Source organism: Microtus pennsylvanicus, chromosome 13 (genome assembly GCF_037038515.1).
Source record: "Microtus pennsylvanicus isolate mMicPen1 chromosome 13, mMicPen1.hap1, whole genome shotgun sequence".
Taxonomy (NCBI): domain Eukaryota; kingdom Metazoa; phylum Chordata; class Mammalia; order Rodentia; family Cricetidae; genus Microtus; species Microtus pennsylvanicus.
In genome coordinates, this window is record NC_134591.1 from 50,304,835 (window position 1) to 50,318,433 (window position 13,599).

The 13,599-nt window shown below is 39.3% G+C and overlaps 1 protein-coding gene across 1 annotated transcript in view; it reads left to right on the forward strand.

Annotated features, from left to right (window-relative positions):
* Zswim5 (zinc finger SWIM-type containing 5) overlaps nt 1-13,599 on the forward strand; it is a 110,074-nt gene that overhangs the window by 62,134 nt on the left and 34,341 nt on the right. The window contains exon 2 of the mRNA XM_075945494.1: nt 13,051-13,407. Coding sequence (XP_075801609.1) covers nt 13,051-13,407 — 357 coding nt within the window. The remainder of the gene's footprint in view (nt 1-13,050; nt 13,408-13,599) is intronic.

Consider the following 13,599-nt stretch of genomic DNA (forward strand, 5'->3'; position numbering starts at 1 on the left):
TACATGAACATGAGAACTGTAAATGTACAACCCACAGTTTAGGGATCAATGGGATGGCTCAGTGGGTAAAGGTTCTTGGTTTAGCAAGCCTGGTAACCTGAATTTGATCTCTGGGACCCTCATAGTAGAAAGAAAACTGATCCCCACAAATAGTCTTCTGACCTTGACACTCACCTCATGGTTCCTGCTCATTACCCCTCCTGCATTCACACAAAATGAACATTAAAAAGTTATTTAAAAGAAAAATTACATTTACCATTTAGATTTCTCAAAATGTGTTAAGGACTCTTTCTAAAGAAGTAGTGCACATGAGAAAGAACTTCTATGTCAGGTGGTTCTCAACCTTCCTAATGTTGTGACCCTTTGATACAGTTCCTCATGTTGTGGTATGTTGTGGAATATTTATGTAAAGGTGTGTTACTTTTGTTTATGCTGCATTTGTTTAATTATGTAAAGATATGTTGCTGTTTTACCTTGCCTGCCTAGGGCACCTGATTAGTCTAATAAAAAGCTGAATGGCCAATAGCTAGGCAGTAGAGGGAATTGGAGCTGGTGGGGAGAGAGAGTTAAGAGGAGAAAGCAAAAGGGAGAAAGGGAGATGCCTGGGGCCAGCTAGCCAGGCATGGAGTAGGACATACAGAATGAAAGAAAGGTAAAAAGCCCCTAGACAAAGCGTAGGTGAAGAGAAACAGGTTAGATTAAGTATAAGAGCCAGTGGGACAAGCATAGCATAAGGCCAAGCATTCATAACTAATAATAAGTCTCCCTGTCGTGATTTGTGAGCTGATTGGTGGTCCCAATCATAAAATTAATTTGTTGCTACTTCACAACTGTAATTTTGCTACTGTTATGAATCATAATGTAAATATCTGATATGCAGGATATCTCATATTTGACCCCTGAGAAAGGGTCATTTGACCCCCAGGTTGAGAATCACTGCCCTAACATTGTTCACTGCTGTTGAGGTTAGAGCAGGAAAGCATTCCTGTAAGATAAATTAATTCATTAATTAACTTTTTAAAAAGCCATGGAAGAGAACGGAAGGAATTGCTGGCCAGTTGACAGGGTTGTGCAGTGCTAGTTTTAACTCAGAAGAGTTGCTAACACTGGTGGTTTTCTTTGTGAAGCACTGCTCACATCCAAATGATGATGTGAGCATTCAGAACCCCAGTAAAAACCTGAGGAGAATGCCTTTTATCTGATTGGTTTTGTTTGGAATCAGGTTACTATGCAGAGTATAAGAAGTGGTTTTGCTGCAGTTTCTAACAGAATGAAAAGGATTGTCCTAATTGAATTTGTGTTGACATTCTTGCTACCCCACACAGGTCAGTTTGTAAGATGGAACAAAAGAATAGAGAGCCAGAGGGTGCGATGAAGCCCTGACCAAAATGCTATAAATGTTAGGAATTTTGTTCTTACCATGTATGAAGCCCTGAAATAAAGACTGTTATGTGGGATATGCATTCATCTCCATATTAAAAAGGCCATATTAGAAATAACATGTCATGGAGTTTAGAAAAGACGAGGGTTAAATCATCTTAAAATTATGCTTTTATTTCATGAGAACTTAATTAAAATTCAAGTGATACTTCTGCATAGGCATTTTTCTTTAGAGCATTTGAGGCTAGAATCTGCATGAAATGAGGTGTCCGTGAAATGTGATGAAAATAAGGGGGAAGCTAGAGTTATTGTCAGAACATTGAAATGATAACATTTTTAGTACACTGGTATGGCAGACACTGTCCTAAACACACGCACATTTTATATATATATGGTTTCTGTGAGTTTTCTTTTGTTTGAGGCAGAGTCTCACAGTAGAGCCCGAACTGGTCTCTGACTCAGGATCCTCTTGTCATAGCCTCAGTGCTGATTATGGGTATGCACCAAGCACTTAGCTTCTAAGTAAATGTAATGCTTAAAACCTGAGGGCTGTAGAGCTGACCCAGTGGTTAAGGGCACGAACTGTTCTCACAGAGGACTTGAGTTCAGTTCCCAGCACCCACATGATGGCTCACAACCATCTATAACTCCAGTTCCAGGGGATCTAACACCCTCTTCTGAACTCCATAGCACCAGCCACACACATGGTGCACATATGTGCCTGAGAGAAAACATTCAAAAACATATAATAAATACATATCAAAAAATAAATGTGGCCAGAAGGTGGTGGAATATACCTTTAATCCCAGCATTCAGGAACAGAGGCAGGCAGATCTCTGTGAGTTCAAAGCCAGCCTAGTCTACAGAGTGAGTTCCAAGACAGCTAAGGCTACACAGAGAAGTACTATTTTGAAAATAAATAAATAAATAAGTAGCTATGTATATTGTTTTCCTTTTGAAAAGCAGTTTATTTTTTAATACCCTTTACCCTATTGATGTGGACTCTTGGATGGAGCAGGATGGTTTATGAAATAAGATCACATTGTATGTTGCCTTTGTGTTTGTTTGAATAAGAACCTAGTTAAGGATCTGGGCATGTAGTTCAGTTGGTAAAGTGTTTACCTAGCATACACAAACCATGATTCTGTCTGCAGCACTGAATGGACAGAGCATGGTGGCACACACATGTAATCCCAGCACTTAGGAGGTAGAGGCAGGAGGATCAAAAGTTCAAGATCTTCCTCAGTTACCTAGGGAGTTTTAGGCCAGTCTGGTGTGTGCGTGTGCGCGCGCGCGCGTGTGTGTGTGTGTGTGTATCTGTGGGTGGGTGAGTCTGGGTATCTGGGTGTCAGTATCTCTGTCTGTGTCTGTTTTGCATACACACACAAGGTTCAGATCTTCCTCAGTTATATAGGGAGTTTGAGGCCAGGCTGGTGGGGGGGGACACAATCACAGAGAACCCAAGTGGTAGTGTTGGACTGTAACACCTATTTTAGCAATGTATATGCCTAGTACATGTGCATGCTGATATTTTTTAATAGATTCTTTTTCTCACATAATATATCCCGATTATGGTTTCTCCTCCTTCTACTCCTCCCAGTTCCCACCTTACCTCCTATCTGGATCCACTCCCTGATGTATGTATTTCCCTCTGTATGCTGTGATTACCATTAATGAATAAAGAAACTGCTTTGGACCTATAGCAGGGCAGAATTTAGCTAGGCAGGAAAAACTAAACTGAATGCTGGGAGAACGGAGGCAGGGTCAGGGAGAAGCCATGTAACCCCATCAGACAGATGCCAGAACTTTACCCAGTAAGCCACTGCCACATGGTAATACACAGATTAATGGAGATGGGTGAAATTAATATGTAAGAGTTAGCCAATAAGAAGCTAGAGCTAAGGGGCCAAGCAGGGATTTAATTATTACAGTTTCTGTGTGATTATTTTGGGTTTAAGCTACTAAGCAGCCAGGAACCAATAAGCAGCCTCCTTCAACAAATTGGCATGCCAATGTGGTGGACTAAATCCATGTAAAACCTTAGAGGGCTTGGAAAAAAATTCTAGACACCAAAAAACAAAGTTTAACTGCATTTATTTTCTTGAATGGGCTTTGCTTGCTGATGGCATGCTGTGGCTCCTTTAAGAGAGGTTTTTCTGATTCAGTGGTAGCAGAAAAAAAGCTGCGGTTTTGAAATACCAGCTTTCTGGGCCATGCTGCCAGTGTGAACTCTGACTCTTTCTGGAGGTCCGGCTATGGAGCATTTAAATGGGGTTTTGTGAGTAGAGTGCTACAACTTGCTTAATGGCAACATAGACTGGGTGTGTGCCTAAAAAGGGGGCAATGTACATGGTTCTCTGGGGAGAACCATGCTGGGCTGGGCAGGGCAAGCAGGAAGTACTGTATATACCCTAGTGAAGCCATAGCTTAAGTTCATGAGAAAGGCTTAACATTTTAAGAAGCACTTCTGGTCAGAAAATAATTATAAATACACAATAAAGACAAATGGAAAAGATCTCTAAATGGGTCACAGTGTTGGATAAATGTACGTAGGCTTGGGAGAGAGAAGAAAAAGAATATAGACAGTCATAAAAAGAAGTAAATGGTTTTAAAAAAAGGTAAAGTCTTTAAAGAGACAGTACAGTCATCAATTAAATAAGTAAAGAAAAATAAGCCATGTAAAGATGGAAAATTCACAGAGAGTCTAGATTATGTATATTACTGTGTTTTCCTTGCATTTTTTGACTGTGAAGGGGCTAAGTACAGAGAGGTATTTCATTGTATGGGCTGCTAAGCTAAACCAGTATGTATATTATAAAGGTACCTTGACTTCAGAATATGGGTCTAAGGATATGTTGCTTTGGAAAAGAGGTTTTTCTTTTGTTTCCACAGAGGATGAGAACCTGTGGAATCCTTCCAGATTAATATGGTTTGATGGGCCAAGATCCCCTGAAAAGACGCCTTTAACACCCCTCAAAAAATTACTTTAGCCGGGCGGTGGTGGCACACGCCTTTAATCCCAGCACTCGGGAGGCAGAGGCGGACGGATCTCTGTGAGTTCGAGGCCAGCCTGGTCTACAAGAGCTAGTGCCAGGACAGGCTCCAAAGCTACAGAGAAACCCTGTCTTGAAAAACTAAAAAAAAAAAATTACTTCACCCAGTAAACAGTAGGAAGCAGCTTGGACAGAACTATGCCCAAACTCCCCAAATATTCTTTATAAATTTTTGTTTACATTTAAAGGGGGAGATGCTATAGAGATTTGCATTGGTATTGATCTTGGTTTATTGATACAAATTTAAGGTCAGTTTTGTTATTCTGTGTATATTTATGTATTTCTGATCTTGATTAAGGTATTATGTTTGTCGAGCTCATTTAAAAATGTAATGTGTAATTAAGAAATATAGGCTAATAGATATTCATCTATAATAGTCAAGCTTGTAGTCATGTTAGTTAGATTTTCTAGATGGACAGATATGTACTTCAGATGAGCAGGCATTCTTCAAACCTTTCAAAGAATACAGAACATGGCATTTAAAATGTTTTAAGAAGTTAGGACTTTTCATGACAGTGAGACACATCTGTTCTTAGTAGCACCAATCTACTTCAAGAGGAAGATGGGCATCAAAGAGGCTCCTTATGCAGTTTGTTTAGCAATTTGGGCAAAACAACTGCTCTTTCCTGGACTGCTTGATGAACTGGACATGCAAGACCCACAGAGAAATGACTGTTAAACTTGCGTAAAGGTGAGATGGTCCTTCAGGGTTCCTGCTTCATGAAAGAGTGTGCTAAACATTCTGCAAGACACAGAAGAAAGTGACTGCCAAACTGTCTTTGAAATTTCCTGCTTCATGGAAAAGTCTGCTGGATACTATGGGCCTGTGGGCTGAAGATTGGATGTCCCAACAATATAGAAGAACTTTGGGTGACTGTCCAGGCAGCGAGATTTCTCTGTCAATTCTAGAGTTTTGAAATTTGCATGCAATGTACTTCCTGTTTACGTAGGTAATATTATATCCTTCTGGACTCTTTGATGGAGTTGAAGAATAGATAGTTATATTATGGTTTTCCTTAGTTATGATAAAAAATAAAGTAGATATAAATGTTGTAACTATAATTCTTGCTTGATAACTGTTTTGTTATTTGTAATTTTACTATGTTAAAACCTTTTTTATTTAAACATAAAATGGTAGGTGGGATTTCCCTCTGTATGCTGTGATTACCATTAATGAATAAAGAAACTGCTTTGGACCTATAGCAGGGCAGAACTAGGTAGGCAGGGGAAATTAAGCTGAATGCTGGGAGAAAGGAGGCGGGATCAGAGAGAAGCCATATAGCGCCACCAGAGACAGACACTGGAACTTTACCCAGTAAGCCACTGCCATGTGGTGATACACAGATTAATGGAGATGGGTTAAATTAATATATAAGAGTTAGCCAATAAGAAACTAGGGCTAGGGGGCCAAGCAGTGATTTGATTATTTTGGGTCTGAGCTGCTGAGCAGCCAGAAACCAACAGGCAGCCTCCTCCAACAACTCCCTTTCTGTCTCTCATTAGAAAAGAACAGACTTTTAAGAGATAAGAAAATACAACAAAATAAAATATAGGAAGATAAAATAAAAACTATCACATCAGAGTTGGACAAGACAAACTGAATGAAAAGAGCCCAAGAGAAGGCACAAGAATGAGAAACCCACTCATTCATACACTCAGGAATCCCTTAAAAGCACTAAACTAGAACCATATATATATATATATATATATATATATATATATATATATATATATATACACACACACACACACATACATACATACATACATTCACACAGAGGACCTGGTGCAGATCCCGTGCACACTGTTTTTACAGAGAGCTATTTGAGGTGTCTGATAGTTTTTTTCAAACCTGTGTATCAAAGAGATTATTGATCTATAGTTCCAAATTGAACGGTTACCCACCAGTATGCAATGTAACTTGCTCTTACACCATAAAGTGGTTATCATGAAAATAAAATTACTATTTGAAATGTTTATGTTGTTTTTTTTTTTGTTTTGCTTTGAGACAAGGTCTCATGAAGCCCAAGCTAGCTTCAAATGTACTATGTAGCTGATGGTGACAATGACTTTGAACTCCTGATCACCTGTCTCCATGTCCCAAATGCTGGGATTATAGGTGTGTGCCATCATGCCTGGTGAAATTACTGCGTTAATTGTGTCTTCTGTATGTTAGATATCTAAATAAATTTTTCAGATAAATTTGTATTTTTTTCTTTTTAACATAAATATTTCTAAAAACAATTTCTAAAGAAAACGGAAACTTTAAAAACATACACTTAATTCCTTTATTGAATTGCAAGTTTAAAAAAAACTGGAAAACTGGGTGATGTAAGGTTATCTCTAGAGGTGAATGCCTGGACTTGAGAGGCTTTGTTCTTTACTCTGATTGCTAATACAGAGAGCAGAGACTGCTGCCTTCTAAAGCTGATGCTGAGAAAGGAGCCATAGCTGTTCTTTAGAGGTTAATGTAAGGAAACCCTCTTGATTTGTCAGAGGAGTCTGGGAAGGGAGCAGATGGCAGCAAGAAGGGCCCTTCAGCTTACTCAGCTGCTCTGAGAAGCTTAGGGTGACCTCTCTAATACAAACAGACCAAGTAGCTTTCAGAGTAACGGGCAGCATCATTTGTATTCCTGAATAACAATACTGCTCCTCACTTTATCTTCCACACCCTGATCCAGTCTGTGGGCACCATCTGCTTCTTGGGAATTTATAGAGGCCCTGGCCCAGGCTTGTTGGGATTGTTATGGAGTGGTGATTCGGGGAAATGTGCTCTTTACAAAGCACTTTCACATGAGTCTGGTTGAGCACTATATCTGTTTGCATAATTAAGAAACTGAGGCAAAAAGGAATTGAGATTGGAATCCTAACTCAGCTATTGACTGTATTTTACTGTTCCTTTCTGGAGCTGTTCCAGTGCCCTTGTGTGGGTATTAGCCGCTAAGCTTGGGAGTTAAGTTTTCTAAGACTGAAATTAGTTATTTTACAAATGTTGTTCTTGGGGTTTTAAGAGTTCTCATGGCTACAGTTTTTCTAGGTCACAGATTAAAAAAGAAAGTAACTCTGCCTCCCGAGTGCTGGGCTTAAAGATATGCGCCACTGTGCCCAGATTAAGAATAGCCACTGTGCCCAGTTTAAGAATAGTTTTCAGAATGCAGAGGCAGGCAGATCTTTAAGTTCAAGGCCAGAATGATCTACAGATTGAATTCAACAACAACCAGGATTCCATAGAGAAACACTGTCTAGAAAAAAAAAGAAAAGAAAATATGTTTTTGAGACAGCAAGATGGCTCAGCAGGTAAATGTGCCTGCTAAGTCTGAGGATCTGAGTTCCTTTCCCTGGGACCCATATGGTAGAAGACCTGTACACACATGCTGTGGCATGTATGCACCTACAGGCATATACACATACACACACATATATGCAATTAATAAATTATAAATAAAGTATATAAATTAAGTAAAATGTATAAATTAATTAAATAAATAAAAATAAGTAAAAAATAAGTAAACGTTTTCTAAAACTATATAATCGTTTTACTAAATCACAGCACTCCTTTTTTGCCGTCAGCTGAAATGACATTGGTTTTCATGTGTTAGCACCTGCCTAGAGGCCTTGAGGAATCAAAAGAGCAGTGAGCAAAGTGGTTTTAATTGCCCAGGCTTTGCCCGAGCTTTTCTTCCACTCAGAAACACAAAGGCCTTTGAATGGTGTCAGAGGGCGGTGCAGAGAAGTGTTCCTTTAGAACTCCACGCAGATGATTCACGTGCTGTGCTAAGACTCTGTCTTGTAGGTCATGAGCCTATCTCATTCCTTCTGTGAGTGTTGCAAAGCCCTTGATAGTTACAGTTGCATAGAGTGGTTGCCCAGGAAACCAGACAGATGTCAGAGTTTACTGACTTGTCATTGACGCAGGAGTCTTGTCTTTGTAGAATTATGCTTGTGAATTACTTTTATAAAGTTTGAATGCATCCGTCAGATCCAGTAGTATCAGATTCACTGTCATGGCTAACAGTACAGGTTGGAATTAGACCGCCAGTGCTCAAGGAGGCTGTGTGATGTGAATGGCACCCTCTATCTCTCTGAGCTGAGAGGAAAAAGAACAGGCATTACACTGTTCTGAGGGCTTAACTAGTTAACATGTGGAAAACACAATATACTCTAGCATGTGCTAAGTGTCAGCTAATAAAATAGCTTGTTTTTTTTTTAACTAAAAAAAAATTATAGAGCCAGGCATAGTGTTGCACACCTTTAATCCCAGCACTTAAGAAGTAAAGACAGACGGATCTCTGTGAGTTCAAGGCCAGCCTGGTCTACAAGAGCTAGTTCTAGGACAGGCCCCAAAGCTACAGAGAAATCCTATCTCAGAAAAACCAAAAAATACATAAATAAATAAAATGAAGCAGAAGCTGGCAGATCTCTTTGAGTTTGAGGCCAGTCCATTTTACATAGTTCCAGGATAGCCAAAGCTATATAGTGAGACCCTGTCTCAAAAAAAATAAATAAACAAGTATATAAATAAATAATTGTGGGGTGGGAGAGATGGAGAGAGAGAATATGGGCATGCACGTGTGGCAGTACCATGTGGGGGTCAGAATATAGCCCTCAGGAGTTAGTTGGTTCTCTCTGTCCAGTGTGGGATCTGACGATTGAGCCTCCAGCTGGAGCAGAATCTTTGCTTTGCTTTAGTTTTGTCATTGCTGAAAACTCTCCCCTCACATCCTGCATTGATAGCCTAGGCACCTACAGCCAAGCCACACTGAGGGCGCGGGACTCTTGGGGAGCACCCCAGAGGGCTGGTAGATGTCATGTCCGCAGCCACTGCAACTCCAACAGCAGCTGCGCTGGGACGGGAAGACTGTCAGTTAACTCTGTATATAAATTCTTATTACTTTGTTCACCAGCCCAATAAAACTGTTTAATTTGCTGATATGTTTTAATCACAAAATTGGAAATTTTTATAAATATACTTAACCCTCTGTGAATTGTAGATATGAATATGTAGAGATTTAATTTAGTGTTCACTTATTCACTCATCTATAAAAAGATACTTATTAAGCTCTTACAATATGCCAGCTGAAAATATAAAGATGAAAACAAACCCTTGTGTACAAGGAGTTCACAATCTAGAGGGAAAAGACAAACGTGAAGCTATTAATTACACTGATAGTCATTTGCTTAGATAAAGATAAAACTAATGCAAATGAGCACCCTGAAAAATCACTTAGCTGGGTGTCCGAAGACAAAGGTAAGGCTCCTATAGTAAACATCTTGTGAGCTGAGGATGAGCTGAGGAAAATGAGGAGGGGGAATCTCACATATAAAGGCATAAAGGCAAAGAAAATGGAGAAACCCTCCCACGGTAGAGCCACTCGGTGAGTTTGGTATGGTGGTGGGTTGAGGAGGGGGAGCACGTCTGCAGAGACTGAAGGTCCCAACACATGCTCCACTGTTCTGTGGCCAGTGAGAGACATTAAAGGGTTCAAAACGGTTTTGTTCAGTAGACATTTGTATAATGTTTATGATGTGCTATTTTCTATATAGGTACCAGAAATACAAAACAATGTGGAAATTATGTGATTTTTCAAGAAAAGGGGCAGTAGGCTGGAAAGGTGGCTCAGCAGGTGTAGCGCACGTCATGAAAGCTGAGTACCTGAGCTCAATGACCAAAGCCCATATAAAGGTGGGATGAGAGAACTGACTCCAAAGAGTTATCCTCTGATTACACACGACTGTGACATCTCCCCCATCATACACACATGTAATAAATAAAAATTAAAACAACATAAAATGCCCAGCATGTGTTCATGTTCAAAAAGTGTTACCGTTTAAAAATTATTTTGATCAATAAAAAAACTAATTAGGGCATGCAGCTCAGTTGTAGAGTGCATTAATGCTCTGGTTCGATCCCTAGCACTGGCAGGAAAGAGGGGGTTACTAAGCAATTGGCTGTATTTGGGAAGTACACTGATTTGAAAGAATCACTATACATCTATTATTCCTAATTTTTAAAGCCCAAGATATTTCAGAAATTATGGTCATTTAACTTTTTGTTCTCATTACTATAATCATGCAAATTACATAACTGTTCTGGGCAATCAATGAAATGATTATTTCTTAGGTCTTTATTATCTGATTCTGGACAAAATCTTTCTTGTAAACTAGAATGCAAGCTCACCACAGGCATAAATGCTAACGTTTTTCATTTAATCATTCAACAGTTTGAGGTACCAGGTGGTTTAATGCAAAGTGATATTTGAGCTAAGCAGTGTAGAATATAGGATTTTCCTTATTTGGAAAAAAGAAATCTCACCACATATATACAATATTATCTATTATTATATTATAGTACATATATAAATGGAAAAATTGTCTTTAGTATTTCCTATTTAATTCAAGGTTGAGTTAAATCTGTTTCTTGGACTCCAAATTTTTTTTTAATTTTTTGAGGCAGGGTTTCTTTGTGTAGCCTTGACTGTCTTGGAACTAGTTCTGTGAACAGACTGGCCTCAAAATCACAATGATCTGCCTGCCTCTGACTCTAAAGTGCTGGGATTAAAAGTGTTTGCCACTGCCACCCAGCTTCTGCAGCTTTTTAATGATGAGAACAAGCCACAAGCCATGCATGGGTTTTTAATAAACAGTGTTTGGTGCATATTTGAGCACAGCAAATTCTAGCAAGGACTTCTTCCAAACACTTGGTTGTTCATTCCCTGTGAGGACATTTTGATGGTTTTTCATTTTTGCTTTAGAGACAGAATCTTGCTGTGTCTGTACAGCCCAGGTTAGCCCCAGACTCTCCCGTGACTGGAGTGCTGCTGGCACAGGAGTGTGCTGCCACCGTGGAGTTGCTGGTTCTGGTCCAAGCGATTCTTGGTGCATGTTGAAGGTAAAGAAAGTGTAACATGCTCACCAGAGGGTATCCTTGTAGGAGGCCATAGCATAAAGGAATCTTTAAAGGCCAGTGATTTCCCTAGAAATTGAAACATCAGAGCCATTGTGTATATAATGGAGATGGGCTATGGTATAGCTTTATTCTTATCTTTCTAAACAAGATAGAGCTGGGTAGAGCAGGAGTCTAAAATCACAGATTGGGATAGAAATTTAAAGTAAAACATTTCTTTTAATATCAGAGCTTGCTTTGTGGTTTGGGGGAAAATATACTACTTATAAAACTAAACAGGAACTCCTTGAAAGTATTTCAGTTTTATTCAGGGTCCACTCAATACTAAAGTATTTGAGAGTTCTGGGGTTTTGTTTGTTTTTTCAATTGATTGTAGGGTTTGTTTTATTTTGTTTTGTTTGAGACAGGGTCTCTCCACGTAGCCTGACTCCCCTGGAACTCTCTATGTAAACCACTCTGACCTTGAACTTACAGAGATCCTTACACAGAGATCCTCCTGCCTCTGCTTCTCCCCCTAAAATATTGCTTTAAACTTGTATATGATGCGATAGAGATACAAGAGGAGCTGAAGACTATTTATGTATTCTCTTAAAAACAAGTCTGCACATGTCCACCTTTCCTGATTACTTTGCATAAAAAACACAGACCTATTATAGGAAAGAAATTGGGATGTTGGCCTTTGTGGCCAGTTGGAACCACTAGTGGAGTAAACATTATATGTTCTTTTAACTACCTCTCCTCAATCTATCCCACATCCTTCAAGCTCTACAACTGGTAAAGAGGCTCTTTTAAAAGCTTATGGTTCTTGGGCATTGGGCTAGCTGGTAAGTAGCATGGTCTTATGATATACATAAGGTTGTTTTGATTTGGTTTTGCCGGCATGTGCCATGGAGGAAAATGTGAGTGAAGAATCACCACAGAGATACCTGGGAAGTTTTGTGAAGTCGTTTTGGGCAATGTTTGTTGTTTCTGTTACTACTTTTGTTAAGAGAACACTGTATTCCAGCTGAAGAGAGGCAGGAGGATCAGGATTCCAGGGTCAGCTTGACTACATATGAAGTTGGAGACATCCTAAGCTACCCAACACCTTGTTTAAAAAAAAACAATAAGGTGTTCTTTCTGCATTTAACAGTTATTGGTGTTGTGTGCCTTGTGAATAGAGATGTAGTTCCATATGGTACACTTGCATCAAGTTCTCTATCTTAGGTTCTTGCTTTTTGGATGTTCCATATGGTCATCATTTTGGAATTGTATGTTTTCAAAGATGAAATGTCCTTAATCATAGTTATTCTTCCTTATGGAATTCTTTTTTCTATCTCATCTATAGCACTCACTTTACTCTAGATTGTACTAGTGTTTGTGGGATTGTCTTTAGCACCACTTTGAGTCAAATCTACTACAAGAGTTCTTAACTTTGAAGGGTTTCTTTATTAACCATTTGAGACTGTAATGAAAACTATAAACTATCCTTCCACAAAAAAAATATATACAAAAGTATATTTAAAAGTTTTTACCTTAGTCCAAGAGATTCACTCCAAGATAAAGGAGTCTTGTATGCCTGGGTTGTGTATTCCTTCGAGACAGTAGATAACTTTTGCTCACTGAGCTTGGTGTTATCCAGACACATCTCACTACCTGTAGAGGAGAACTGTGAACTAACCCCCTAAGCTTCCTGACACTCTCTAAACTGGATGTTTTCCTTTGTTTCTTTAGGCTTCCATCTGAGCGGCACAGTAACTGAACCAGCCACTGCTTCTGAACCAGCAGTGACTTACAAAGTTGCAATCAGTTTCGATCGATGCAAAATCACTTCCGTGACCTGTGGCTGTGGGAATAAGGACATATTCTACTGTGCTCATGTGGTAGCTCTCTCACTCTACAGAATCCGTAAACCAGAACAAGTCAAACTGCGTCTTCCTATCTCAGAAACCCTTTTCCAGATGAATAGGGACCAGCTACAGAAGTTTATTCAATATTTAATCACAGCACACCACACCGAAGTTCTTCCTACTGCACAAAAGCTGGCAGATGAAATTCTGTCCTCCAACTCAGAAATCAACCAAGTGAACGGTAATTATATAACATTTCTTGATTTAAAAAAAAAAATTACCTTTTTCACAACCATTGAAAGCAACACTTTTCTCTGGACATGGTGGCACATGCCTTCAATCCCAGCACTTGGGAGACAGAGGTAAGCAGATCTCTATGAGTTCAAGGCCAGCCTGGTCTACAAAGTAAGTTTCAGGACAGCCAGGGGTACAC